Here is a 25,153-nt window from a genome sequence, read left to right as displayed (position 1 = left end):
GAACAAATCTCCAAAAAAGGCTTTAGTTTTTGAGATACCCCTACCCAAGGTAGAACAAAGCACAACCATGTTTTTTCATAACTTTAATATGTCTAGTTTTTTAAATGGATGGTTGTATAAAAATATTTTACTGCAAAATTTGTTTTTTTGGTTGATGTTTGGATCCTCCCCAAAACCGAAAATAGTTTAGGCTTCTCCAAAAGGGAGAAGACATCTTTAACACCTTGCTGTCTCAGGCTGTTGTCCCACGCAACTTTCAACACTCAGTCATTGTACCAGTTCCCAAAAATCCACATACAACCTGCATGAATGACTTCTGTCCGGTGGTGCTCACATCAGTCGCCATGAAGTGTTTTTAGAAACTGGTGTTGAGATTCATGGACTCTATCATACCTGTGACCACCGACCCCCTTCAGTTTGCCTACCGGGCAAACAGATCGGTGGATGATGCTGTGGCCCTCGCTCTTCACTCAGCTCTTGAACATCTGGACAACCCCAACACCTACACCAGCATGCTCTTTCTGGACTACAGTTCAGCTTTTAACACTGTCCAGCCCACTAAGTTAGTAGCAAAACTGGCAGATCTGGGGCTGCCCACTCATACCTGCAACATTTTCCTCAAGATGCATATTATCATATTATCGAATCCAAGATGGCAGCATATCAGTCTTTGTCTGAGTTTGCAGCCCAGTGTTCGTAAGTGTTTTGTAAGTTTGTAAGTTAATTGTACTCATTTTTCACACCAATTATTTTTTAATTATAGGCGGAAGAATAGGTTTTATTTTATTTTATTTTTAATATGTTGAAAAGTTCGTCTTGATCCATTATTTTTGGCTTGCTGCCCAAACTTGAAAACAGGACCACCAAACAAGGCCTAGCAAAAGGGCCCTTGAAGTGCGACAAAGTCTGCAAAAGAAAAGTTCGTGGATTATATGATTCAAAATGCCAGCGTAAGTGGCATAAGAGTGGCTTCAGCGCCTCTCCCTGGAGTTGTTCTGATCAGCTAGACCACCATCTCCCAGCCCCTGTTCCATGGTCAACATTCTCCATGGCTGCCTACTGATGTTGTCTATGAAGGAAGCTGGCCTGCACATCAGTAGAAGTTTTTTTTCCTGGTCAGCTGAATCTTCTTTCTACCTGTACTTCACAGCTATTTGTGAGCAACAAGCAATCCTGTCCTCGTGCACCTGGCAACCCACACAGTGTCTCTCTGTGATCAAAGACTATGCCTATCTGGCAGCCCGTATAGTGCACACCACAGCCTGGAAATCCGCTTTGAGCGCATCTGGCAATCCTGGTGTTTGAGCTCACAACACAAATCAGTGGGTCGAAGTACAGTCAAGATGAAAGCTCTCCTGGTAATAATATACTATCTACTCATCATCCGTAGCGAGCAGAATGTGGTGAGTAATTCCAATCACAAGCGTTTTTCACGGATGATCTTCCCTTTGACTGCCACAGACTCAGTATTTCATTTTGATCATGCCCTGTCTGTAGCCAACAAAAAATTCGGAAATCCTACATCATCTTCATAGTTTGTTGCTTTTGAATGACTACTTTGCTGTATCGAAAGACTCCGTTTTGGATTTTGTGGACAAATTAAATGCCGAAAAAGTGATGTTTAAGCACACTAAACTGAGAAGCTTAATTGTTCTATCGTTGCTTTTATCCGAAAATGTTCAACCAAACCCTGGCCCAGACTTAAGTCTAAAATGTTTGGAAACTTCGTCAGATTTTAAAAGTACATCGGGTCTGGGTATAGTACATTTTAATGTTCGTAGTTTAGTTCCGAAAATAGACCTGATAAGGATTTGGGTTGAATCAACGGATGCTGATATAATAGGGACGGAGTGTGGCACAGTGGGTAAGGAACTAGACTTGTAACCGAAAGGTCGCAGGTTCGATTCCCGGGTACTGTTGTACCCTTGAGCAAGGTACTTAACCTGCATTGCTTCAGTATATATCCAGCTGTATAAATGGATACAATGTAAAATGCTATGTAAAAGTTGTGTAAGTTGCTCTGGATAAGAGCGTCTGCTAAATGCCTGTAATGTAATGTAATGTAATAATTGTGATATCTGAAACTTGGTTGAGCAAGTCAGTTCCTGATAAAGATATTCATATAAATGGCTACAACGTGTTCCGCACTGACGGACCCAAAAGGGGAGGTGGTGTAGCTATTTATTCCAAAAGCAATTTCCGTACGAGTGTACTGCTGTCAGAGTCCGCGTGCAAACAATTTGAAAAGCTTGCTCTAAGAGTAGAGGTGTCGAAAGACGTCTTCATTACTGTGGTTGGTTGTTACAGACCTCCATCTGCTCCATGTAATATGCTGTCTTCTTTCACGAAATGCATGGTGAAACTGAACTACAGTGAGGTTGTCATTGTCGGAGATCTAAATTGAGATTGGTTAAAACCGATCTCTGATGATTTAAAAGGCTTACTGCAACTCTATGAATTTAACGCAATTAGTAAGTGGCCCAACACGTCCAAATCAGAAATGTCCAGAGAAATCGACCCTTATTGATATTTTCCTGACAAATGTTCCGCACAAATATATTGCAACTGTTATTTTTGTTAATGATCTGAGTGACCACTGTGCCATTGCAGCTATACGCAACACTAAGATCCCTAAAACCAACCCCCGTTTTCTTCAAAAACGTAATTTTAAACATTTTTCGGAACAATCGTTTTTACACGACCTGCACTATTGTGATTGGAGCAGGATCAGTCTTATTCCAGATGTTGAAATGGCTTGGACTTTCTGTTATGTTCTGAGTAAGGACCCACACGCAGACCAGGGAAATCCAAAAAACGTTGCCTTTAATCAGTCCGAGGTTCGAAGCCAGGTAATCAGAGAGAGGACGGTGCCGAATCGAGTTTCCAAAAGAATAGTGAAAAGACAGGCAAAAAATCAAAAACCAGGAGATCAGAATGGCGAAGGTACAAAGGGACAGGCAAAAGAGAAGTCAAGGCGAAGCGAAGGTCGAACCAGAAGCAAACAAAACCAAAAGGGGCAGGCAAACTCGAAGTCGGGCAAAGGGGTGTCGCAGGAATCTCGATAGACAAAAGCTTACAAATAATCAGCACAATGAAAACGATCAACGTTCTGACTCTGAGCTGGTGGAAAAGACTGACATTTATACACTGGGGAAGGTAACAATCAAGGAGGGGTTAAGTGAGTGAGGGAGGAGTAACAAACAACATCCAGGTGAAGAACATTAGGAAAACTAATTCAATGACAGGGGACTGACAAAACGCGGACTGGAATCACATAGACAACAATGATAATAGACGGCCTGGGTGAAGCAGGTAAACACGTGCAGAGAGAGAGAGAGGTGCAGTTAGAGCAAGAGACAGGTGCAGGCAATTGCAGAACTCAGCGTTAGAGCAGGCTAGAAAGAAAAGGGGCGGAGCTACAGCGCAGCATGGAAAAGGGGAGACTGGTTAATGTATTAGTATAGTGATCTAAACTATCAAAAACCCAAAACTAGTGTGTGTTAGTCCATTAGTAATATTCACATGTTAGTATATTAGTGAGGTTAGTACTTTACAATCTATAAGTTAGTAGGGATTAGTAGAAATTAGTAAAACTAGAAATAAGCAGGAAGTAAAGCGAGACTGGAAAGAAGGGGGGAAACCACGAAAACCCGGAACCACCCGAATAGTGAAATCACACAAGTACAGGGGAGTGAAGCAGCTCAGGGAACACAGACACAGAGACAGTACTGGGGAGACAAGTGACCGGAAATACAGACTACAACACTTTCTTTAGGGACAATTTCTTGAAAATCTCAAACAAACATGCTCCTTTTAGAATTTATAGGATTAAAGGTAGGGAAAATCCTTGGTTTTCTGACCAGTTGTCTAAGCAATTACACATGAGAAACCAAGCTTGGGCTACTGCTAGGAGAACAGGTTCAGAGTCAGATTGGCTAATATTTAGGTTTCTGAGGAATAAGTGTACATTTTTAGTTAGGAAGCTAAAATCTGACTACTTTGTATCAACCACAACTAAAAATTTAAAAGGGCGTCTGTATGATAACAGCTCGTGAAGTTAATCATCCAAATAGAAAGAGGGTTAAACAATATTGGCAAACACGTGTCAAATGTCAGTTTTCATTTTTATGCAGATGACAGTCATCTACTCTTATGCAGAAACAGTAAAAAAAGACTTTTGAAGACCTACAGTATTTGACAGAAAGACCTCAGGTGGTTAGGGTGGGGAATATGATATCAGCAGCGCTGAACATCAGCACTGGAATCCCCCAGGGCTGCTGCCTCAGCCCTAGACTCTTCCCTTTATACCCATGACTGCTTGTCTTCCCATAAACTCAGCTACATTTTCAAATTTGCAGATGACACAACCATCCTAGGACTTATCAAGGGAAATAATGAATTACACTACAGGCAGCTGGTGGATGAGACACTTGCCTATGGGGAGGAAAACAGTCTTGTACTCAACTCAACATCGACAAGACTAAGGAGTTAATCCTGGATTTCAGGAAGAAAGCTCCCCCTCTGCAACCTCTGTGGATTAAAGGTACTGAGGTGGAACGTGTCGACAGCATCAGGTTTCTGGGCTTGCACATCTCCAACAACCTGAGTTGGACAAAAAAAAAACACCTCAGCCACTGTCAAGAAGGCACAGCAGCGGCTCTATTTCTTCAGGTCACTGAAGAAAGCTGGCCTGAGTCGTCAGCCTCTCACCCAGGCCTACAGAGGCCTTGTGGAGAGTGTCCTCACCAGAGGCATCATTGTGTGGTATGGCAACACCACACTAAAGGGAGAGGAAGGCCCTCCAGAGGACCATTAAAACTGCAGAGAGGATCATTGGAACACAGCTCCCCTCCATGGACACTTTGTTCAACCAACGCTGCAGGAACAAACTGCGGGCCATTCTCAGAGACCCACATCACCCTGGACACTCTCTGTTTAGGTTGAGAAGCTCCAGACACCAGCTAAGATACCACCGACCAGAGAGTATCAAAACAAACAGGAAGCGCTTTCACAACAGTTTCTTCCCAGCGGCTGTCACATTACTTGCAAGAGACATTCAGGCTGGAATGCAAATACCCTGCTCCCAGTTAAAACTCCTCTGACACTGATAACAGACTGAAAGCACACCCCCTTTCCTACACACACACACTCACCCCCCTCCTCCACACACACATACACTGTGAACTCTCTCAGCCAACAGGGGGTTGAGTGGCGGATGCCCAGAAGAACCAGCACGGTGAGACAGAGGTAGTGGTTAACAAAAAAGGTCTTTAATAATTGTAATGAGTGGGGGTAGGGGTAGGGGGTGCCAAAAACAACTAAGTCTTCCCGGTTGGGGTATCAGTGCTCCGCTCCAGGTCTTCACACACTCTTCTGGAGAGAAACGAAAAAGTGGGTTAAGGGGGGGGGACAGGGCGTTTTAGCCCGATCCGGATCCGGTTCCTTGCTCCGGCCGCCGGCTGGTGATCCTCCGGTTCCAAGGGTGTGGGGGAGAAGGCCTCCCTCCCAATGCGGTAGCACTCCCCTCTTCTCCAGCTTAAGTTCTCGGCTGTTCCTGTCGTTGCCCCCTGCCACACGGTCTACAGGAATCACGATTACTCTGTATCCTTTACTCTTTATCACAGATTATCACAAGTATTCCTCAGTTTCAAGAGAGTTGGCCCACGGCCGCTTACAGTCTCTTCCCGGGGTGGAGAGTCGTCCGGCGTAGCTGCGACGGAAGCCCCAGCAACTCTCCCATTCCTTGGATTGTGCTGGTCTTTAAAAGCCTGCATGCTCATCAGTGCAAGCAGGTTCAGGTGGGCGCCGGCAGCCAATCCAGCAAGCAGCTTCAGGTGTGCGCAGAGTGGAAAATTCCACCTACCTTCCCTCTGCTGCAGCCCTGTCCATGGTGCTGCCGGGTGTCACCTCAGTTAGTCTGCCTGGGGCTGTCCAGGGTCCTAAATGTCTCTAGACTGTGGTTTGCCAGGTACCGCCCACTCACCACTTTTCCTAGCGGCCGCCGGTGTCAATGTGCTCGGCCGTCCTGGTGGTCTCGTGGGGAGCACCGATAAGGGATCGGGGCGCCACAACACACATTAGCAGAGTCTATTTATACTTTTTATATTTATACTTTTAAAAAAAGATATATTTATTACTATGTGTATCTTTTACTACTACTATTATTATTCTATTGTTGTTTTGTATGCATAATTTACTGAAAGATCCGCACAAGAATTCCAATGCCCTTGTACACCTGTAACTGAGCAAATGGCAAATAAAAGTTGTATGTCTTATGTCTTAAAGGGACAGTGTCTGCCTTATCACATGTATCTCTGGAAATAATGTGCAGAATGTCACCAAATTTGGACTGGATGTTCACAGACAGTTATTGCATACAATAAAGCAAAGCATTTCATCAATACCTTTGTCCATCTTTGAAATTTATACACTTAAACACACATCAATTATAGGCAGAAATTTAATAGGAAATTAAAAATCTGTATATATGTCTGTCATTATTAAAGTAAGGAGACCAATCACCAAAAATGTCATTTATATGTACCAAAGACTATTATCTTATCATAAAAGTAGGTTATTTGACTATTCACTTTACCCTCTGATGTCACCAGCCCCTAACAGGTAACTAGTGCAGCCAGAACTTCAAACAGACAAATACAATGGGGCCCTATTGGTGTGAATGTGTGAAGAAAAGGACACAAACCACAGATTATGCCAAAAAACAAGATATAATATAACTATATATTAGAATATGTATAATAATAAGCATTTCTTTATCATTCTAAATACATTCTTTCTTTATATTTTATGTTATCTTTGAATAACATATGATATGAAGATACTATGAGCCATCAGGCTGCATGACACAACATTTTCACATGATTTAATTGAAAATTTTGACTGACTGAATTGGAAAAAATCAAAGATTAATCATGAATTGAATCATCAATTAATAATAAATTATATACAGTATAGAAATACTGGGGTCATCCATATTATATATAGCCTAATGTTGTTTTTCTATTCAAATCAGTGATATAAAGATGACATTTAGCCTACTATTTATCATTCCTACATTTAATGTTGACTATTTTCGGTTTTGGGGAGGATCCAAACATCAACCAAAAAAACAAATTTTGCAGTAAAATATTTTTATACAACCATCCATTTCAAAAACTAGACATATTAAATTTATGAAAAAACATGGTTGTGCTTTGTTCTACCTCGGGTAGTGGTAACTTTTAGGGGCCTTTGTTCCTCTACTAATAGTGTTGGATTATTCTTTTACCAAAGAATTACGCTTATTTTCAATCCCATGAATACGTTGTGTTGTATAAGAGAACCGTTTCTTTTCTAAAAAGGGGAAAATGTTGTGTTCAATGGATTAATGCAATATTACTATTGAACTACAGGAAGTGTAGATATTAAAAATATGTACGAATGTATGTATAAATATGTACAATATGCAGGATGTATATGAGAGATGGTTACTGCTTCCGGGTTAATGTTACCGTGTTGGGATGATGCCCTGCTGAATAAAATGTTTCTAGTACTCGTCATTCCTGACCTACGAACATAACTCCAGGTTTCCACCTTACACGTGACCTTACACAAGAAAAATTGCCAACAAATGCTGCACAGCCTACAGAAAATCAAGATTGGCTGAAAAAGGTTTCTTTACTTTCCCCTATTGACATGACTTCATAGACAAAATAAGTGTATATGTAACATAACAAAACCACAACTCATCTAATCCCAAATATGTACCATTTTTGGCATTAAACAAAAAAAACATGACATTCCTAATTGGTATCTGGTTTAAACACCCATGCACAAATATGCTCTTTCGAACCAACTGTGCAATAAATTCTACAGATATTATTGATTTGTGCAGTCATTTTTGATCGTTACAATAGTACTGCACCTGTATTACAACTGTCCCATACATACTTCACAGTTGTAACTTTGGACTGCGTTAGCATTTGTTTAAATTGTACACAAACCATTTAATGATCACCTCAAACTTAATGTTGCCGATAAGTGTACCCTCTTTGTAGTGAAATTTCACAGGTTTGTATCACATTACTTCTAAGTAATTCAGTAAAAAGTGAAAAGTGTCAATTCTGCCGGTTCTCCCCTATTCAAAATCACTGCTGGCTTTTCAGTAGCTTGATGACATTTTTGGCATACACCTTGTGTATGGTGTCATACACCTTGCTATTGTATTCACAAATCTACTTGAATTTAAGTGTTATGTAAACTATCTGTTATTAAAACTAACTTGATATAGATGCTCCCTTTCAATTTGAATGCTTGAGGTGCTGCTGAGTGGGGGAGGGCCTTGTCTGTGAAAAGCCTGTAAGCCAATCAGGAAGTGATCATTTAAACTGCCTTCCATTTCAATCAAACTACCCTCCGTTTCTCAGTCAAACTCTCTCACACATACTACTATTCTTTTGCATTCAGACAATCATACTCTGTCACACATACTACTATTCTCTATGATGGCATGTGTGAGAGTATAATGGTGTATGTGAGAGAGTATGATGGTGTGTGTGAGAGCACAATGGTGTGTGTGAAAGAGAATAGTGATGCATGTAAGAGAGCATGATGTGAGAGAGTATAATGTGTGAGAGAGTATAATGGTGTGTGTGTGAGAGGAAGTATGATTTATGGCCTAAATGGCCTCTCACACATAAAGACTGTTCAAATTGGAATTCACCCCTCCAATAGTTCCTGGTAGTTCCATCAGTAGTGATTCAGGCATGATTTCCTTTGTTTAAAAGACTGCTGCTGTCAGCATCCCCTAAAGAACCACATCTTTATTTGCAGGATCTGGGAAAACCTCCTCACTCTTGAACATTATCATCACTCCGGCAATTATTGTGGCCATTATTGCTGTTATTATTGTGGCATGGAAAAGAGGTAAATTTAAATTTTCACTCATTTGACAATTTTAAGCCAAAGATTAAAAAAACTATTTTTTATAATGCGATAAATTTACATCTCATCATGAACACATGTACACTGAAAAAAATATAAATGCAACACTTTTATTTTTGCAGCCATTTTTAATGTGTTTAAATAATACCTCAAAGATTTGCTCTATGTGCACAAATATCTTTTTTCTCAAATTTTGCTCACAAATTTGTTTATATCACTGTTAGCTAGCATTTCTCCTTTGTCAAAATAATCAATCTCCTGCACAGTTTGGCACATCAAGATGCTGATTAAAAGCCATGATCACTACACAGGTGTTCCTTATGATGGGGTCACCCTAAAATGTTTTTCGTTGTTCAACACCATGTCACAGATGCCTCAAGAGTTAAGAGATCATGCAATTAGCATGCTGACTGCAGGAATGTCCTGTAGAGCTGTTGGCAGAGTAATGGGTGCTCCTCCATAAACTGCCTCCAGGACCGTTTCAGAGATTTTGGAAGTTTGTCCAACAGGCCTCACAACCGATGACCACGTGTAACCACGCCAGCCCAGGACCGCAACATCCGACTTCTTCACCTGCAGGATCGTCTGAGGCCAGCCACACGGACAGCTACTGAAACAGTTGGTTTACACAACCGTATAATTTCTGCACAAACTGTCAGAAATCACCTCAGGGAAGCTCATCTGCATGCTTGACGTCCTCACCGGGGTCTTGATTTGTCTGCAGTTCAGCGTCACAATCGATGTAAGTGGGCAGGTGCTCACCTTCCTTCGATGGCCACTGGCATGCTGGAGAATGGTCCTCTTCACTGATGAATCACGGTTTCAGCTGTACAGAGCAGATGACAGGCAGCGTGTATGGCGTCAGGTGGGTGAGCGGTTTGCTGATGTCAACGTTGTGAACAGAGTGGCCCATGGTGGTGGTGAGGTGTTGGTATGGGTAGGCATATTCTATGGACAGAGAACTCAAGTGCATTTTATCCATGGCAATTTGAATGCATGGAGATATCCTGAGGTCCATTGCTGTGCCATTGATCCACCGCCATCACCTCATGTTTCAGCATGACAATGCACAGCCCCATGTTGCAAGGATCTGTACACAATTCCTCAAAGCTGAAAATGTCCCAGTTCTTCCATGGCCTGCATACTTACCAGACATGTCACCCATTGAGCATGTTTGGGATGCTCTGGACCGGCACATACGACAGCGTGTTCCAGTTCCCACCAATATCCAACAACTTCGTACAGTTATTGAAGAGGAGTGGGACACTTTTCCACAGGTTACAATCAACAATTTGATTAATTCAATGCGAAGGAGATGTGTTGCATTGCATGAGGTAAATGGTGGTCACACAAGATACTGATCTGTATTCTGTCCATTTCATGGTATCTTTATTTTTGGGGAATCTGTGACTAACAAATGTATCCCCAATCGCATTAAATCAATAGATATGTGCTTAATGAATCTATTTCAGTTGAATGATTTACTTTTAGTACCTTTGAACTCAATAAAATCTTCAAAATTGATGTTGCATTTATATTTTTGTTCAGTATACATTTCATCTTTTCTACCCAGAAACACTTGATGTCAGGAAGAATAATAGAAATCACAACAAAGGAGGGTGAAAGTAGACAGAAGCAGATTTTCTTTTTTGGAAAGGGTGTACAAAGCATGGATCTGAGGAAGTAAAGTTGACAGTGAATCAAAAAAAGATCTTTAAAAAATAATTGCACCACACTAACTACAGAATGCAGAGAGCATTAAAACTTGAAAGCAGCTTTCTAAACTTAAACAACAAAGGAAACTGGCAATGGTGCACAGCTGTTTTGAAAATAAATCAGACTAATGACCGGCTTACTTCAAGCTATTTTGTCTTTCCCAATGAAATCACAATGGACACACACCAAAAAATGACTGCACCGCTCTTTGCTGATGCCAAGGAACTGGGCAGTGTTGGGAACTAATTATGTAGTTGGACAGTAGTGTCGCTAGCTGAATAACACTTACAAATAGTGAGTGTGTTGCAAAACTGCTTCTGAAATCGCTTCGTGAAGTTGTGAAGCTTTTTTATTGATCAAGTTGTGTGCTCATGAACACATGTTTTCATTTTTCAAAGTATTTCCAATATTTCTGATATGTGTTGATAAGCATGAATGGGTGGCAACAAAGCATAATGATTAGGGAACTAGTCTTGTAACTCAAATGCCAAAATGCCATCTGTGTAGGCTGCTCTGCATAATAGTATCTGGCAAAAAGCTGTAATAAAATGCTGAAAATGAACTTTAAAATGTATCTATTCAGAAGTACAGCCTCTAAAAATATAACATTATGGAACAACTGGTTTTGAAGCCTATATTCTTGCCTTAGACCACAGATCACCAAATGCCATATACCTGCCATTAGTGGCACCTTGCCCGTTCAACATGAAGGGGCCGCATGCCCCCTGAGATTTTTGAATTTTGGCCTTTCTCAAATATAAAATAAATATATTTTAATATTTTTTTGAATTAGTCATTTGTAATATTTATGATGACTTCGGGAATATATGAGTCAAAAGTATTCTTCTAAATAATGCACTGAACATACTATGGTAAAACCTAATCCGCTTTCCCCTGTCTTGCAACAGTTGAGGCAAAAGTTTACCTAGGCTAAAAACATGCGAACTCTATTTTTCACAACTTTTTCACACATTTCATGTTATCATACATTTCCTGTGTTAAGTCAATTAGGGTATCTACTTTATTTCCATAAGAGGCAATTTCAAAATAATAGCTAAGAGACAGATTTATTTCAGCTTTTATGTACTATATCAGATTTTCAGTGGGTCAAAAGTTTACATACACTTGAATCAAACACTTAGGGTAGCCTTCCACAAGCTTCTCACAATACTTTGCGAGAATTATTGTCCATTCCTCCTGATAGTGTTATGTTCCTGCTGTCACTTTACTTTCTAGTTGGTTATCTGTTTCTCTCCTGCACAATCTTTGCTTCGGTTTGCAGTAAGGCGTGGTTTCCACTAACTCTCTCTCCCCTCAGCTGATCATTTTCACCTGTTCTGGTCACATTCTCACGCACTGGTTGATCACTCGCATTTCATTCACCTGTTCCCTGTTTGCATTCTCACGCTCTGTTCAATTATCTCTCAATTCACTCACCTGGTTCACATAGTATATATTCTCTGTTCTCCTACTCTTTAGTGTCAGATTGTGCCTCTGTTTACAGTGCCTTTCCAGTGTTTACGCCTGTCAGTTTGTCTTGTGCTTGATCTTGCCTGTTTCCCGACCACTGTTTTCTGCCTGCTGTCTTTGCTTTGTTGATTTCCTGTTTTTGACCTTCGCTTGTTTTTCGATTTTGATTTTGCCTACAGTTTTGTATTTTTGCCCCGGTGAATTTTTCTGGTTTTGATCTTTTGCACGAACAGACTATGAGACTGCCTGCTGTATTGTGTGCTGTTGCATTAAACCTCTCTTACGGGAGTTTTGCCACTCCGCTGTCTGAGTCTGCATTTGGGTTCACCAAACTTCGACTTGTGACAGAGCTGGTGTAACTCAGTCAGGTTTGTGGGCCTCCATTGCTCGAACATGCTTTTTCAGTTCAGTCCACAAATTTTCAATGGGATTCAGGTCAGGGCTTTCTGATAGCCACTCCAATACTTTCACTTTGTTGTCTTTAAGCCATTTTGTTACAACTTTGTTTATGCTTGATCATTGTTTTGCTGGAAGACCCACTTGCGACCAAGTTTTAACTTTCTAGCTGATGCCTTGGTGTTGCTTCAGTATTTCTAGATAATCCTCCTTCCTCATGATGCCATCCATTTTCTGATGTGCACAAGTCCCTTTTCCAGCAACACACCCACAACATGATGTTGCCACTCCCATGTTTGATAATAGCCAAACAGTTCAATTTGTTTAATCTGACCAGAGAACACGCCTCCTAAAGGCTAGGTCTTCGTCCTGGTGATCACCTGCAAACTTCATTCTGGATTTTTTATGCCGGTCTTGAAGTAGGGGCTTCTTCCTTGCCCGACAGCCTTTCTGACCATGGCGATGTAGGATTCTCTTAATGGTGGATGTAGATATTTTGGTATCTGATGCCTCCAACTCCTTCACCAGGTCCTTTGTTTTGGGGTTCAATCGAACCTTTCGGACCAAAGTTCGTTCAGCCCTGGGAGTTCATTTGTGCCTCTTTCCTGAATGATGCAGTGTCTGCGTGGTCCCAAGATCTTTATATTTGCATACAGTTGTTTGTACAGGTGCTTGTGGTACCTTCAGTTTAGAAGTTGCTCCTAAGGAGGAACTAGACTTGTGGAGGTCCACAATTTTTTTCTGAGGTCTTAGCTTAGTTGCTCAGATTTTCCCATGGTATCAAGGGCAAAAAGGCAGTGGCTCTAAAGGTAGACCCCTAAATGCAGCCACAGGTACCAATTAACTCCCAATGAACTAATTATGACAATGGGCCAATCAGAAGCTTCTAAAGTCATTAAATCAATTTCTGGAATCCTCCAGACTGTTTAAAGAGACAGTCAACTTGGTGTATGTAAACTTTTGACCCACTGGAATTGATATAGTGAATTAAAGCTCTTATAAAGCTCTGTCTCCAATCGATTGTTTTAATATTACCTCTGATGCGAACAAAGTAAATGCCCTAATTGATCTGCCAAAATAAATGTATGGTAACATGAAATGTGCAGAGATGTGAAAAACTGAGTTTGAATATCTTCAGCCTAGGTGTATGTAAACTTTTGGCCTCAAATTTAGAAATCTGTAGAATGACTTCAGAAATCTGTAGAACGAATTGAAAAAATCTCTAAATAGTTTCAGAAATCTGTACAATGGATTCACAAATGTTTCAGATAAAATTTATACAATAAAAAACACATTTTATTATCTTTTGGTTCCTTTTGCAAAATATTTAGTTAGTAAATTAGCTTTCTGGTGGCTTCTACTGTCCATTCGGCCAGGTGGTTTACTAGCTTGGGGCTAATACTATATACTGAAATATTTAGGGTGTTTAAGGCAGTGTGATGTTACTGTTAGAAGATGAATACTGTCACTCTAAGGAATGAAACAGGGGGAAACAAATGAAAATGTTTGTATTGTGGATTTAAATATTCCACATTTAGTTTGAGTTTGTGCCCCCTCTGAAGATTTGGGTGCACTATGCCCCTGCCTGCCATTGTAAAGCCGGGAGATTTCAGAAGCTTCTCAAAATATCAAAAAATATAATTAATTTCACATAAAACCTGTTTGAGTCAATTGGAAACACGCACTAAAACAATGGGTGTTTCCAATTTTGGGAATATTCAGGGGTGGAAAGTTTCCATGGGACTTAATGGGAATATACTGTAACAGGAATATATTGGAATTAACTGGAATAAAAGGGGAAAGTGCCAAACTCTTGGTGCTGTATAGGTGTAACTTGGCGGGATGGCATACCTGCCATCCCAATTCCTTCTGATGGGAGAATGCACTGTATGTTGCATTTCTACTGAATTGCCATTAAACAAGATGCTGACAATTAACTGCACGAGATCAGAGTGTACTGGACTAGAAGAATTCAGTTTCCATTAATTTCTGAATTTCCATGTATTAACTAAAATATGGCAATGTCTAGAATGACCTTTTTATATATATTTTCCGTAAAAAATTTATTCACCATTCTAAGCTAACATTTTACATTAAAATTGGACAAAAGTTAAAAAATTCCCAAGCATAACTTCCCATAGAAAGTTTCCAGGAATTTACTGGCAATTTTCCAACCCTTTGCAACCCTAACTAAAACTGAAATAACGTCAAAAAACCACAGAAAGTGAACTGTCCCTTTAACATTACGTTATATGAATATAGCAGACACTCTTATCTAGGGCGACTTGCAATATAGGAGAAACAGAAGTGTATTCACCTGATTAATATGAGCAATAGTGCAAGACCTGGCTAACAACATACCCAGACCAGCAAGATGCAACATCAATAAAGTATTAGTGCAAGTCAACTGTGCTAACCAAGAACAAAAGTGCAAATTCAAAATACACACATATTATATCCATAATAAGCACTAAGAAGAGAAAATATAAATACAAAATAACCTAAACCATAAAAATATCCTGAGAATCACAGGTTTTTCATGCTAACAAAACCAGTCAAATCTTGCTTGCAGTTCAAGGCACAAAATGTAAATGGAGACTGAGCAGCAGATGACCTCATGCCAAACCACAACAAGTGGTTTAAGGTTTTTTGCAGTTGCCCCCACTAGTTTTGAGTCTTAACTATGTCATTCATTAAATACAATTCTATTTTATTTGTGCAGTGCTTTTTAAAGTTACAGGGAAATATTCAACCTCTTACATGCAGATGACCACTGGATTTGACCCTGAGCTCTCTATTCCACAGGACTGCTACAGAGATGCCGCCAACCCCATAATGGTAACATTTTGTAGCACAACTGACTAGCACATTCTCATTGTACAAACACAAAAGTAAATTCTCACCATGATATGAATGAAGAAATAATTTATGATAAAATAACATAGTAAAGGTAAAATCAAGCATATTTAATACATACAGTTAACAGTCTGCATTTTAACCTCATATTTATTGTTTTATTTCAAATCAATAAAAAATGTGCCACTATCAGCTGTAGGGAAATACACATCTACGAATTGTAGAACAGTGAGGATAAGTAATTAAAACATGTCCGTTTTAACAAACCTCACAAGCACCACGGAATGCACAAGGTATAAATATATTACCTTGTGTGATGATCAAAATGGTGCAAAAGTATAATGAGTATTATAATTAATCAGTCTCATGAAATTTATGAAATCATGATTATGAATTTCAATATTAAATAATTAAAGCAATAACCAATGAACTTGCATAAGTTCTTTGAGGTGGGAGGCTCAAGCATTTATATGAATAATAATCAGACCGATGGTTTAATAAAATACAATTTATTAAACAAGCCACAAACATCTAAACTAAAATCATTAAAGGTTAAACAGAAAGTGAAATAAAAGCAGAACTATACGGTTCTGCATGTGTCTAGTCATGTGTGTGTTCGCCAGCACACGTGGGACAGGAAACAAAAGCTCCTCTGTTGGATTCAAACTTATGAATCAGCTTTTATGCTGCTTTCATGCTGCTAAAAGCTGGCCTGGAGTTCAGGGGAACGGCGTGGACAAAAGGGCTACTGAAGTCAGCTACGTCTAGCTAATTTCAGCGTACCTTTGAATTCTAAATATATGAGACCATATACCGATTGAGTATGTTAGTGCATGAGAGATCATATGCACAGATCTCGGTTAGAAGGAAGGCGGACTGTAAGCTAAGGTTGGTAGAGACACAATCTAAACCCAACATTACATACAATCAATGATACAATCCCTTAAAAACAAAGAACAAAAAGTTTTCTAAGCTAGTTGATGCCTGGATGTTTGCACGCAGATGGTTCCACGTGGTGCTGGCTTGTCCAAAGGAACTCTTACTTGGGCATTGGCACTGTCAGTAGAAAAGCCGGTCCTCGTCTTGGTTCTCTTTGTCCAGGAGCTGGAAGTTACTTTGCTTGCCGTCGCAGAAAAGGACATGGGTTACACGCATTTAAACTTGTTGCTATGTTGCAGAACGATTGCAAGAATAAAGTTTAGTAAGCAAATTGATCCCTTGATGGATCCGTTTCTTTAGTTTACCTGCAGTATAGCTAACACATTTGCTTTGAGTTATAAACGCCGGTCGTGGCTATAACCCAAGAGAGAAAGTGCATCTCTCCACATGATCCTGTACAGGCAGGCCTTACCTTTACTGAGGCCTGTGTCCTTAGAGAATGCCTTGTGCATGTCTCTTCAGTTGAGCAGCAAAGAGCAGAAGGGATGACAAGAGACAGGAACACACATTTTACAGCCCAGTCCATGTGATCAGTGTCTGTGATCCTGACATGACATCATTGCACCAAAATGGCACCCAGTCCTTACACAGCTTTAATTAGAGGGTATTTACATCCATATTGGGTGATCCATGTAGGAATTGCATCCTTTCTTTCTTTTTTTTAAAATACATATTCCACCATTTTAGAGGTGCAAAAATAATTGGACAATTGGCTGCTGAGCTGTTTATTGGCCAGCTTTGTGGTGCTGTATCATTAGTTGATGGTTAATAGTTGATTCTAGGAGCATCTGGAGTTTTTCCAACATAAGGACAAAGTGTCAATAAAGTAGGCTTCATCAGGCTGAAAAATCAGAATAAATGGATCAGACATAGCCAAACACTGGGCATGTCAAAATCAACTGTTTGATACATTGTTAGGAAGCAAGAACGCACAGGTGACCACAGCAATTGTAAACAACCTGCTAGACCTTGGAAGGCCACTGTAATGGATGAGGGTGGTAGAGATGGTGCCGTGCTGGTGTGAGGCAAGACAAAAGGGTAGAGAAATAAAGGAACTGCTCATGATCCAAAGCACCCCCACCCTCATCTGTGAAACATGGTGGAGGTAGTGCTATGGTTTAGTGTTATGGCTGCCACAGAAACTGGCTCATTTGTCTTCACTGATGATGCAGGATGAATTCTGAAGTGTACAGAAACTTCTGCTCAGATCCAACCAAATGCCTCAGAACTCATTGGGCAGTGCTTCACCTTGCAGCAGGACAATGATCTTAAAGGCAACCAAGGAGTTTTTCAGGGCCAAAAAGAGTTATTGACTGTCCAAGTTAATCACCCGACATGAATCCAACTCAACATGAGTTTGACTTGCTGAAGACAAGACTGAAGGCTAAACGTGCCAGAAACAAACTGGAACTGAAGATGACTGCAGTACAGGCCTGTCCAAGCATCACCAGAGACGATATCCAGCTGGTGATGAATATGGCTCACAGACTTCAGGCAGTCATTGAAAATAAATTATTAAAATTTAAAACACATTTTAAATGATGTTCATTTGTCCAATTACATTTGCTCCCTTAAAATGGGTGGACCGTATAAAAAAGCACTGTAATTCCTGCACAGATCACCCAATATGGATGTAAATACCCTCAAATTAAAGCTGTACTGACCTAATATTCACTATTTCAAATCCAAAGTGTTGGACTACAGTCAAAACAATAAAAATTGTGTCACTGTCACAATACTTTTGCATATAATTCTAACTCATCTGGGTTGGACATATGGTTAATTAGTTTGGAATGAAGCCTTGTATACCAGGCAGATATCTGTATATATGATTGGTAAATGAATAATTGGGTACTGGGGATTCTCTTACAGTATTTTCTCATACCAACTTATAAAAATGAGGGCAGCAAGCCACTCCAGATTACAGGCTGAACAACATCATTGCTTTTCCATAGAGCTCTGGGTGTTACGTATGCATTCTGTCTTTAATGTTCCCTTCTTCACAGCTGACAATCCAACTGAAATACAGCTTCAGGGATACAGAACAGGTGGAGGAGAGACTGAAGGAAGAGGAGAGTTGGAGGATGAGAGGAGGGACATGCTGGAATCCTCGGACACCATCTGACAGGGAGGAATGCGCACATGGGGGACGATGATCCAAACATCATGTGGCCATCATTAAAATCCTTACACGTTTGATGGTACTGTAGTATCTTGCAGCATTGCCTTTTATGTTTGTAACATTGCTTTTTGAAATGGTTTGTTCATCGTATTTTTTCCTTTAAACTCTTTCATTGTTTCGTTTTAAAACCAATGTGCTGGACTACTGAACCAAACCAACAGAAATTGTGTCATTGTCCAAATGTATACTAACTGCACTGTATATTACAAAAAACATTTAAATTGTTTAAAGTGCAGATTGTCAGCATATTTAGATCCATATCCAGTTATCCATGTAGGAATTACAGCGTTTTTATACAGTCCCCCCATTTCACCTTTCACATACTTACAAACTGCACTGTATTTGTGCCAGCTGTTACCAGTAGCCCCAAAAGATAAAGCATAATTGACAGCGTATCACATACCCTGCTGTTGGCGTCAGGACGATCCAGGATGATTATGCATAATTTAATGCACTTATAAATTGCAGTAGATAACAACTTAGTAACACTAACAGTAAATAAGGGGGGCAGAATATCACAGAATTTTACAAATGGGAAATTGTCCTTTCTCTCACTGCTCTTTAGTAATATCTCACCCACTGACCAAAAGTTCATCTTTTGGATGCTGTCTCAGTAATTAATAAATACTCATAGACCAAAAGGAAAAACCTGAGGTAAAAGTTTTCCATACAAAGGAAAAGTAGCTAGCTAATGTTAGCCATTTGTTAGCTTTTATAGCCAATTAGTTATCCAATTTAGCATATCTTCGTATTTCCATATCTTAAAGATATCAAGACAATGAAAGTGCTGCCATTGTTTTCACTGAGATTTTAACAATATTTTAAACCGATAGTATACAGTTCACTAGCAGGCTGCTATATTTGCAGCCAGTAAACAGGCTCAAATCATTTTACCTACACTATTAACTAATATCTATACATCTAGTTCTTTGAATTCCCAAATAAATGTCACATTTGATACCATTTTCATCGGCTCTTTGGTGCTATATCCAGCACACAGACTCCCACTCACTTTTGGTGACGTTTGCTGCGGTCAAATCTCCCTTTCTGTTCTTTACTTTGTGTTCTTCAACTGAGGGCAAAATCCATGTTTTGATTAACATATCACATCAGTCAAACATCAATTCTAAGCCAAATCATTTATTAAAGGAAACAACAAAAATAAAAAATATAAAGCGCACAGATATTGAAGTGAATTCAGATTATATATAATTCTTTTTTTTAAATATCTGTCATATAATAATCATGAACATTTAAAATCTGCATATCACCACAGGCAATGCTTTCACAATGCCAAGTATTTTTAACTATTCAACCATCTTGCTGAAAGAAAGGATGCTACAATAATTTAATTAATTTTATATAAAAGTAGCTTTTTGCTTGTAAAAACTATTTCTAAAAATGTTTTGCAAACAAGTTTGCTCATGACAAAAACACTATGTGCACCTACACCAGGATAGCTTGACTGTGTGTTATGTTTTGTGGGGTTACTCATTGGGACAAGCTGATCGTATGAGCATGCGTCTGCATATGTACATGCGTATGCGTGTGCGTGTTACAGGGACAGGTTGACGGTTTCATTCTTCAGCTTGCCACTGCTCAAGCTGTGGATCATAGCAATCATCTGAGTGTGTTTACTCAGCTCCTCTTCCTTCTTCTGCAGCTTGGCCTCCAGCTGCGACTTCTGCAGCTCCAGGGAAGAGGCCTGTGAAGCAGACACAGTGGCAGGAAACACCCAGGTTCAGTCTGTGGCTAATGGCTCTGCCATGGTCCATTACCCCAAACACAGCTCACTCACTCATTCCCATCGTGTAAGCTGCTGCACAGGGCAGTAACAAAGGTTGTTTTTAGGCAGTATGTGTACAATTAATAATACTTTTAAATAATGAATAATCTGCAAATCATTTTCATGGTATGGGGGTTGCTAGCTAAAAACCCAGTCATCCCGCAATACTGGATTACAGAGGTTTTGGACTAAACAACCCAGATAACTACAGCTCAGAATAATGGCAACAAACACTACGGCTATAATTCTAACTCACTTGGTAGCCTGTTACCAAGATACTATCTTATATTAAATATAATTTCATAATTTAGGAATAAATAATAAATAAACAAACTTGACTTTAGCAACACTCCATTACCTGTCAAATGCTTCATGAAAAATAATTTCCCATTGATGAGTTTATTTTCATTATTATTTTCAAAAATGTATTGTCACTGACAAAAGAGTAGTTTGAGGAGGTGGTCCTCTGCTGGTGTTTAGTAGAGATGGTGCCCTGCTGGTGTGAGGGCGGTAGAGATGGTGCCCTGCTGGTGTGAGGGCGGTAGAGATGGTGCCTTGCTGGTGTGAGGGTGGTAGAGATGGTGCCCTGCTGGTGTGAGGGTGGTAGAGATGGTGCCCTGCTGGTGTGAGGGCAGTAGAGATGGTGCCCTGCTGGTGTGAGCGTGGTAGAGATGGTGCCCTGCTGGTGTGAGGTCTCACCTTGATGCTGGCATCTTTCTTGGCCAGCTCAGTCTTGCTGAGGTCCTTCCTCAGCATGTCGATGGTGTCCTCCATGTCTTTCCTCTCCGTCTCCCTCTCCCTGGAGTGTTCATCCTGCCGTTTAAGCTCCTGCTGCAGGTCTGAGCCAGCACAAAGAGACGAGATTCACTCTCACAGACTCAAGCATTGCTGCCCTCAGCAAACACACAGGTACTCTAACCCTCAGACAAGCAGAGGGGAAAACCTAAACAGAGAAATACTAAACTCTTGTGCGCATGCAAGCATGTATCAACAGTATCCTGAACAAACAGCGTGAGATGTGCGTTTACCCAAGATCTCTGCCCTTCTCTCCTGAAGGCCTGAATCCAGGCCTTTGATCTGCTCTTCCTGTTCTGCCAGCTGGGTAAGAAGTCTGAGGGAGAGATAGAACTGTCATCACCCCAAACGCAAAAGATCAAGACAACAGCCCCTCCTTGTCAATCTCACAATGCCTTATTTTACCCATGAGTGTCCTCTGTCCTGACCCCTCCCCACTCTGCTGTGACCCTCACCGGTCCTGACCCCCCACTGTGCTGTGACCCTGACCTGTCCTGACCCCCCTACTCTGCTGTGACCCTCACCGATCCTGACGCCCCCTCTCTGCTGTGAGTCTCCTCTGTCCCGACCCCCCAACTCAGCCGTGAGTCTCCTCTGTCCTGACCCCCCAATCTGCAGTCTCACCTGTCCTAACCACCCAAATCATTAGTTTCACCCGTCCTGACTCCTGACTCCATCCCCCCCCCCCCCCCCCCCAAAATAATCTGCTGACTCACCTGTCCTGATGTACTTTTAGACTCTCGTTCTGCTTCCTCAGAGTATCGGTCTGTTTGTTCAGGGAGATGTGGGCAGCCTGCAGCTCCTTCAGCATCCTCTCACACTCATTATACCTACAGGACACAGAAAGAGAGCACAGAGGGGTGTAGAGTACTGACACAGTGGCGATACCCTGTGCTCAAGCACACACATTCCAGTTGTATTCCTTTACGAGAGCTTTACATGACGGCCACGTCAAAAAAAAAAAATTTGTTTATTTTGTACTTGTTTTCATTTCTCTGAACAGCAGGGATGCAGTCCCTTTGGAAACCAGTTGGTTTCTGGTATGAGGGACCAAAATCTGTTACCTTGAGGTGTGAGCTTCCACTTACCTGGGCAGGAAACTTGTACAGATACAGGTGTGGTTGTTTATGGTACACATACAGATGGAGGTGTAAGGTACTTGTCCAGGTGCAGGAGCAGGGTACTTGTACAGATGAAGCTATAGGGTAGATATACTCAAGGCCAGTAGTACTGCTGGTTTTAATTTGTCCCCTCTAATCAGAACTGATTTAAATTTGAGACCATGTGAGTTAACTTTCAGGCCAATCAGTGGCATGAACCAATCAGATAACCATCAGGTAGAAAAGAAACCAACAGTACTGTGGGCCTCAAGGGCCAGATCGAAGTAATACTACTGTATGGTACATGTACCTGTACATGTGCAGGGTGCCTATGCAGGTGCAAACATAGGGAACCCGTGCAGGTGAAAGGTATCTGTGCAGATGCAGGGTGCCTGTGCAGATTAAAACGCAGTGCACCTGTGCAGGTACAGGGTGTCTCTGCAGATGCAGGTGTATGGGTACCTGTGCAGAAGCTCATTGTAGGAGCCCTTTAGACTCTGGTGCTCCTGGGATTCAGCCTGCAGACGGGTGTTGTGCTGCAGCAGCTGCTGGATGTCAGCCTTGGCTCGCTCCGCCTCCAGCATCTGAGTGCTTAGCTCCCCCTGCAGCTCTTCCTTCCTCCTCTCCGCCTCCTTCAGCAGTGATGCCAGCTTCCGCGCCTGTCAATAACCATACTCACGTGCTGCCACCTGGCCTTCTGTACATGTGTCTGCATCTGACTCTATAGATGCTTGTGAATGTGTGTTGTGTATGGATATAATCATGTGCGTGTGCATATACAGTGCCTTCATAATGTTTTCACCCCCCATTTCTAGCTTTGTGCTGTTGCAAAGTAAGATTAAAAAATAATATGAATAGTTTTTTCCTAATCCAATATATCAAATTGAAACAAAGTGTTTAGATAACACGAGAATTATCTTTATTATATATTTTAGATTATATAATATACCATACAATATGACTATATGTAATTAAAAACTGGAAAGCCACGTAAGTTGATAATACAAAGGGGGTGAATACTTATCAATTAAATTGGTCCAGGTGAATTATATTTTCTTGAGAGATTGGGAGATTTAGCATTCTCTTTTCTTGAGGAGAACACCAAATATATTAACAACATCCATTCAGCTGCATGCTCGCTGAATATCACCAACTTCCTGAGGTCTCACTACACAGCAGATCAGATCAGTTGCGCTGTAATGAAGACCAAGGAATTGCACAAGGATCTTCAAAATTACATTCTTGGGAAAACGGAATATGGCACAACTCTGACGCAACAAAAATCAGGCCATTCTACCAAACTGAGTGTCCAGACAAGAAGGCCAACTCAGAGTGACCAGGAGGCCAGCTACAACACTGACAGAGTTGCAGATGTAGAGCAGACTGGCAGAACTGGGATCTCTTCAGCACTTAACATACAGTATACTGCCTTGCAAATGTATTGAGCCCCTTGAAGTGTCCTACTGAATTACAAATCACACACTGAAATTTTGTTCTGTGTGATATCTTCATAAAAACACTGAAACTCAAATGATTTTAATGTAGCATTAAGTATATGTTAAAAAATATTTTTATAGAAAAATAAAGAACTACTCAAAGTATTGAACCCCTGTGCTCGCAAAGCTCCAAGTTCACACATGAAAAGAAATTACCCTTACAAGGACACAATTGCATGGGCCATTGAAAGAGTTCAGTAGCTGAGTAAAGGTGCACCGATCAGCAATATCAAGAGCTTTTTGGCCAAAATTCAAATGCTGGTGAAAAGTACTGGTACTGAGAACTGCGTACTGGTCAGAAGTATTTAATAAAATATTTAATGAACTGCAACACCAATCATGATGTTTACATATTGAAATGTATCTGCTCCAGGATTTACATTGTTCAAACAAAAAGAGCCTTCAAACTTAAAAAAACAAGAGGGCTACGCACAGGAAAAATAGGGACTGTGCAATTGTCACCATTTTGCAGAAGCCAACCATAGGTTGGCTGTCACTTGAACTTGTCCATGGTTAACCCACAGACTCCGCTAGCAAGGCCACTGCATACGAGACTTGACCCAGGTACTCCTCACACACACACAAAGTTGAGTAAAATTTCAATTAATTTTTTGATAAATGTATTTGCTTGTGTTCTTACTTATAAACGTTAAGGAAAGGTTCACTTATTTGCATTCATTTATTGCAATTTTTTGTTGCTGTTCTAAAGGATGCATCTGCAGGGAAACACAACCTGTTTGCGTGTCTTTAGTGGAGTACAGGTAGAAGTATGCGTGGGTCTGAAATACATCTGCAGTACTACCAGTTTGACTGGCAGTTGAAAAGCTTAAATAGCAAACTGTTCCAAGAAATACCATCTTTTGATCATTAAACTAGTCTTACCTGTGGCTCAGCAGTTCTGGCACAATTATTTTTGTGCTCAAATTTAAGTTAATCCCTTCTAAAATTACAGGAAAAAATAGGTGTGTTCAAAACCAGGCTTTTATTTGATAAAGACTTGTTTTTGAGTTAAAAAAAAAAAAAACTGAGCTCAGACAACTGAAACTGAAGTGCAGTCTCAAATCAAAAGTAATTCAGCACAGCTGAAGACTCTTGGCATGACTCTTGCACAAAAAAATAATGAAAGCTGATCGGACGGCTGAAACATCTTTCACAACTAAAAACGTGACATTATTGTACTTGTGAACTGCAGTTGAAAACTATTTTGGCATGGCTGCACTTTACACCCGTACTAACGAGGCAGACTATGCAAGATTTTTTACTTGAAAATATTCTAAAATAACCATGCCATGCTAAGGCATATCTACGGTGCACTGGCAATCTATGTCCTTACTTAGTTTTGCTGAATTCGCATACCTTTTACCTGTATTAGTTATTCTAAAATGTATTCGGGACGTTTCTGGGTGTGGTGCTCTTTTCTGTGTGGGGAAGGGTGGACGTGGTTACATAGTTGGAATCTGATCCCAAACTACAG

At 40.6% G+C, this 25,153-nt stretch overlaps 2 protein-coding genes across 9 annotated transcripts in view; one reads left to right on the top strand and one right to left on the bottom strand.

Moving 5' to 3' along the window:
- The window catches only part of LOC118225819 (CD276 antigen-like), a 74,580-nt gene extending 55,170 nt beyond the window's left edge, over window positions 1-19,410 (top strand). Inside the window, exon 5 of the mRNA XM_035414795.1 lies at window positions 18,327-19,410. Coding sequence (XP_035270686.1) covers window positions 18,327-18,445 — 119 coding nt within the window. The 3' untranslated portion in view covers window positions 18,446-19,410. The remainder of the gene's footprint in view (window positions 1-18,326) is intronic.
- Window positions 19,411-19,622: 212 nt separating this feature from the next.
- The window catches only part of cip2a (cellular inhibitor of PP2A), a 34,366-nt gene continuing 28,835 nt past the window's right edge, over window positions 19,623-25,153 (bottom strand). For all 8 annotated transcript variants that reach the window (XM_035414787.1, XM_035414790.1, XM_035414791.1 and 5 more), the window contains 5 exons: window positions 22,646-22,842; window positions 21,800-21,913; window positions 21,317-21,399; window positions 20,988-21,127; window positions 19,623-20,207 (listed from right to left, as the gene is read on the bottom strand). In XM_035414787.1, coding sequence (XP_035270678.1) covers window positions 20,058-20,207; window positions 20,988-21,127; window positions 21,317-21,399; window positions 21,800-21,913; window positions 22,646-22,842 — 684 coding nt within the window. In that variant the 3' untranslated portion in view covers window positions 19,623-20,057. The remainder of the gene's footprint in view (window positions 20,208-20,987; window positions 21,128-21,316; window positions 21,400-21,799; window positions 21,914-22,645; window positions 22,843-25,153) is intronic.

The sequence above is a fragment of the Anguilla anguilla genome, chromosome 4, assembly GCF_013347855.1.
Source record: "Anguilla anguilla isolate fAngAng1 chromosome 4, fAngAng1.pri, whole genome shotgun sequence".
In the NCBI taxonomy this organism is placed as follows: Eukaryota; Metazoa; Chordata; class Actinopteri; order Anguilliformes; family Anguillidae; genus Anguilla; species Anguilla anguilla.
This window is presented reverse-complemented; position numbering and strand designations above follow the sequence as displayed.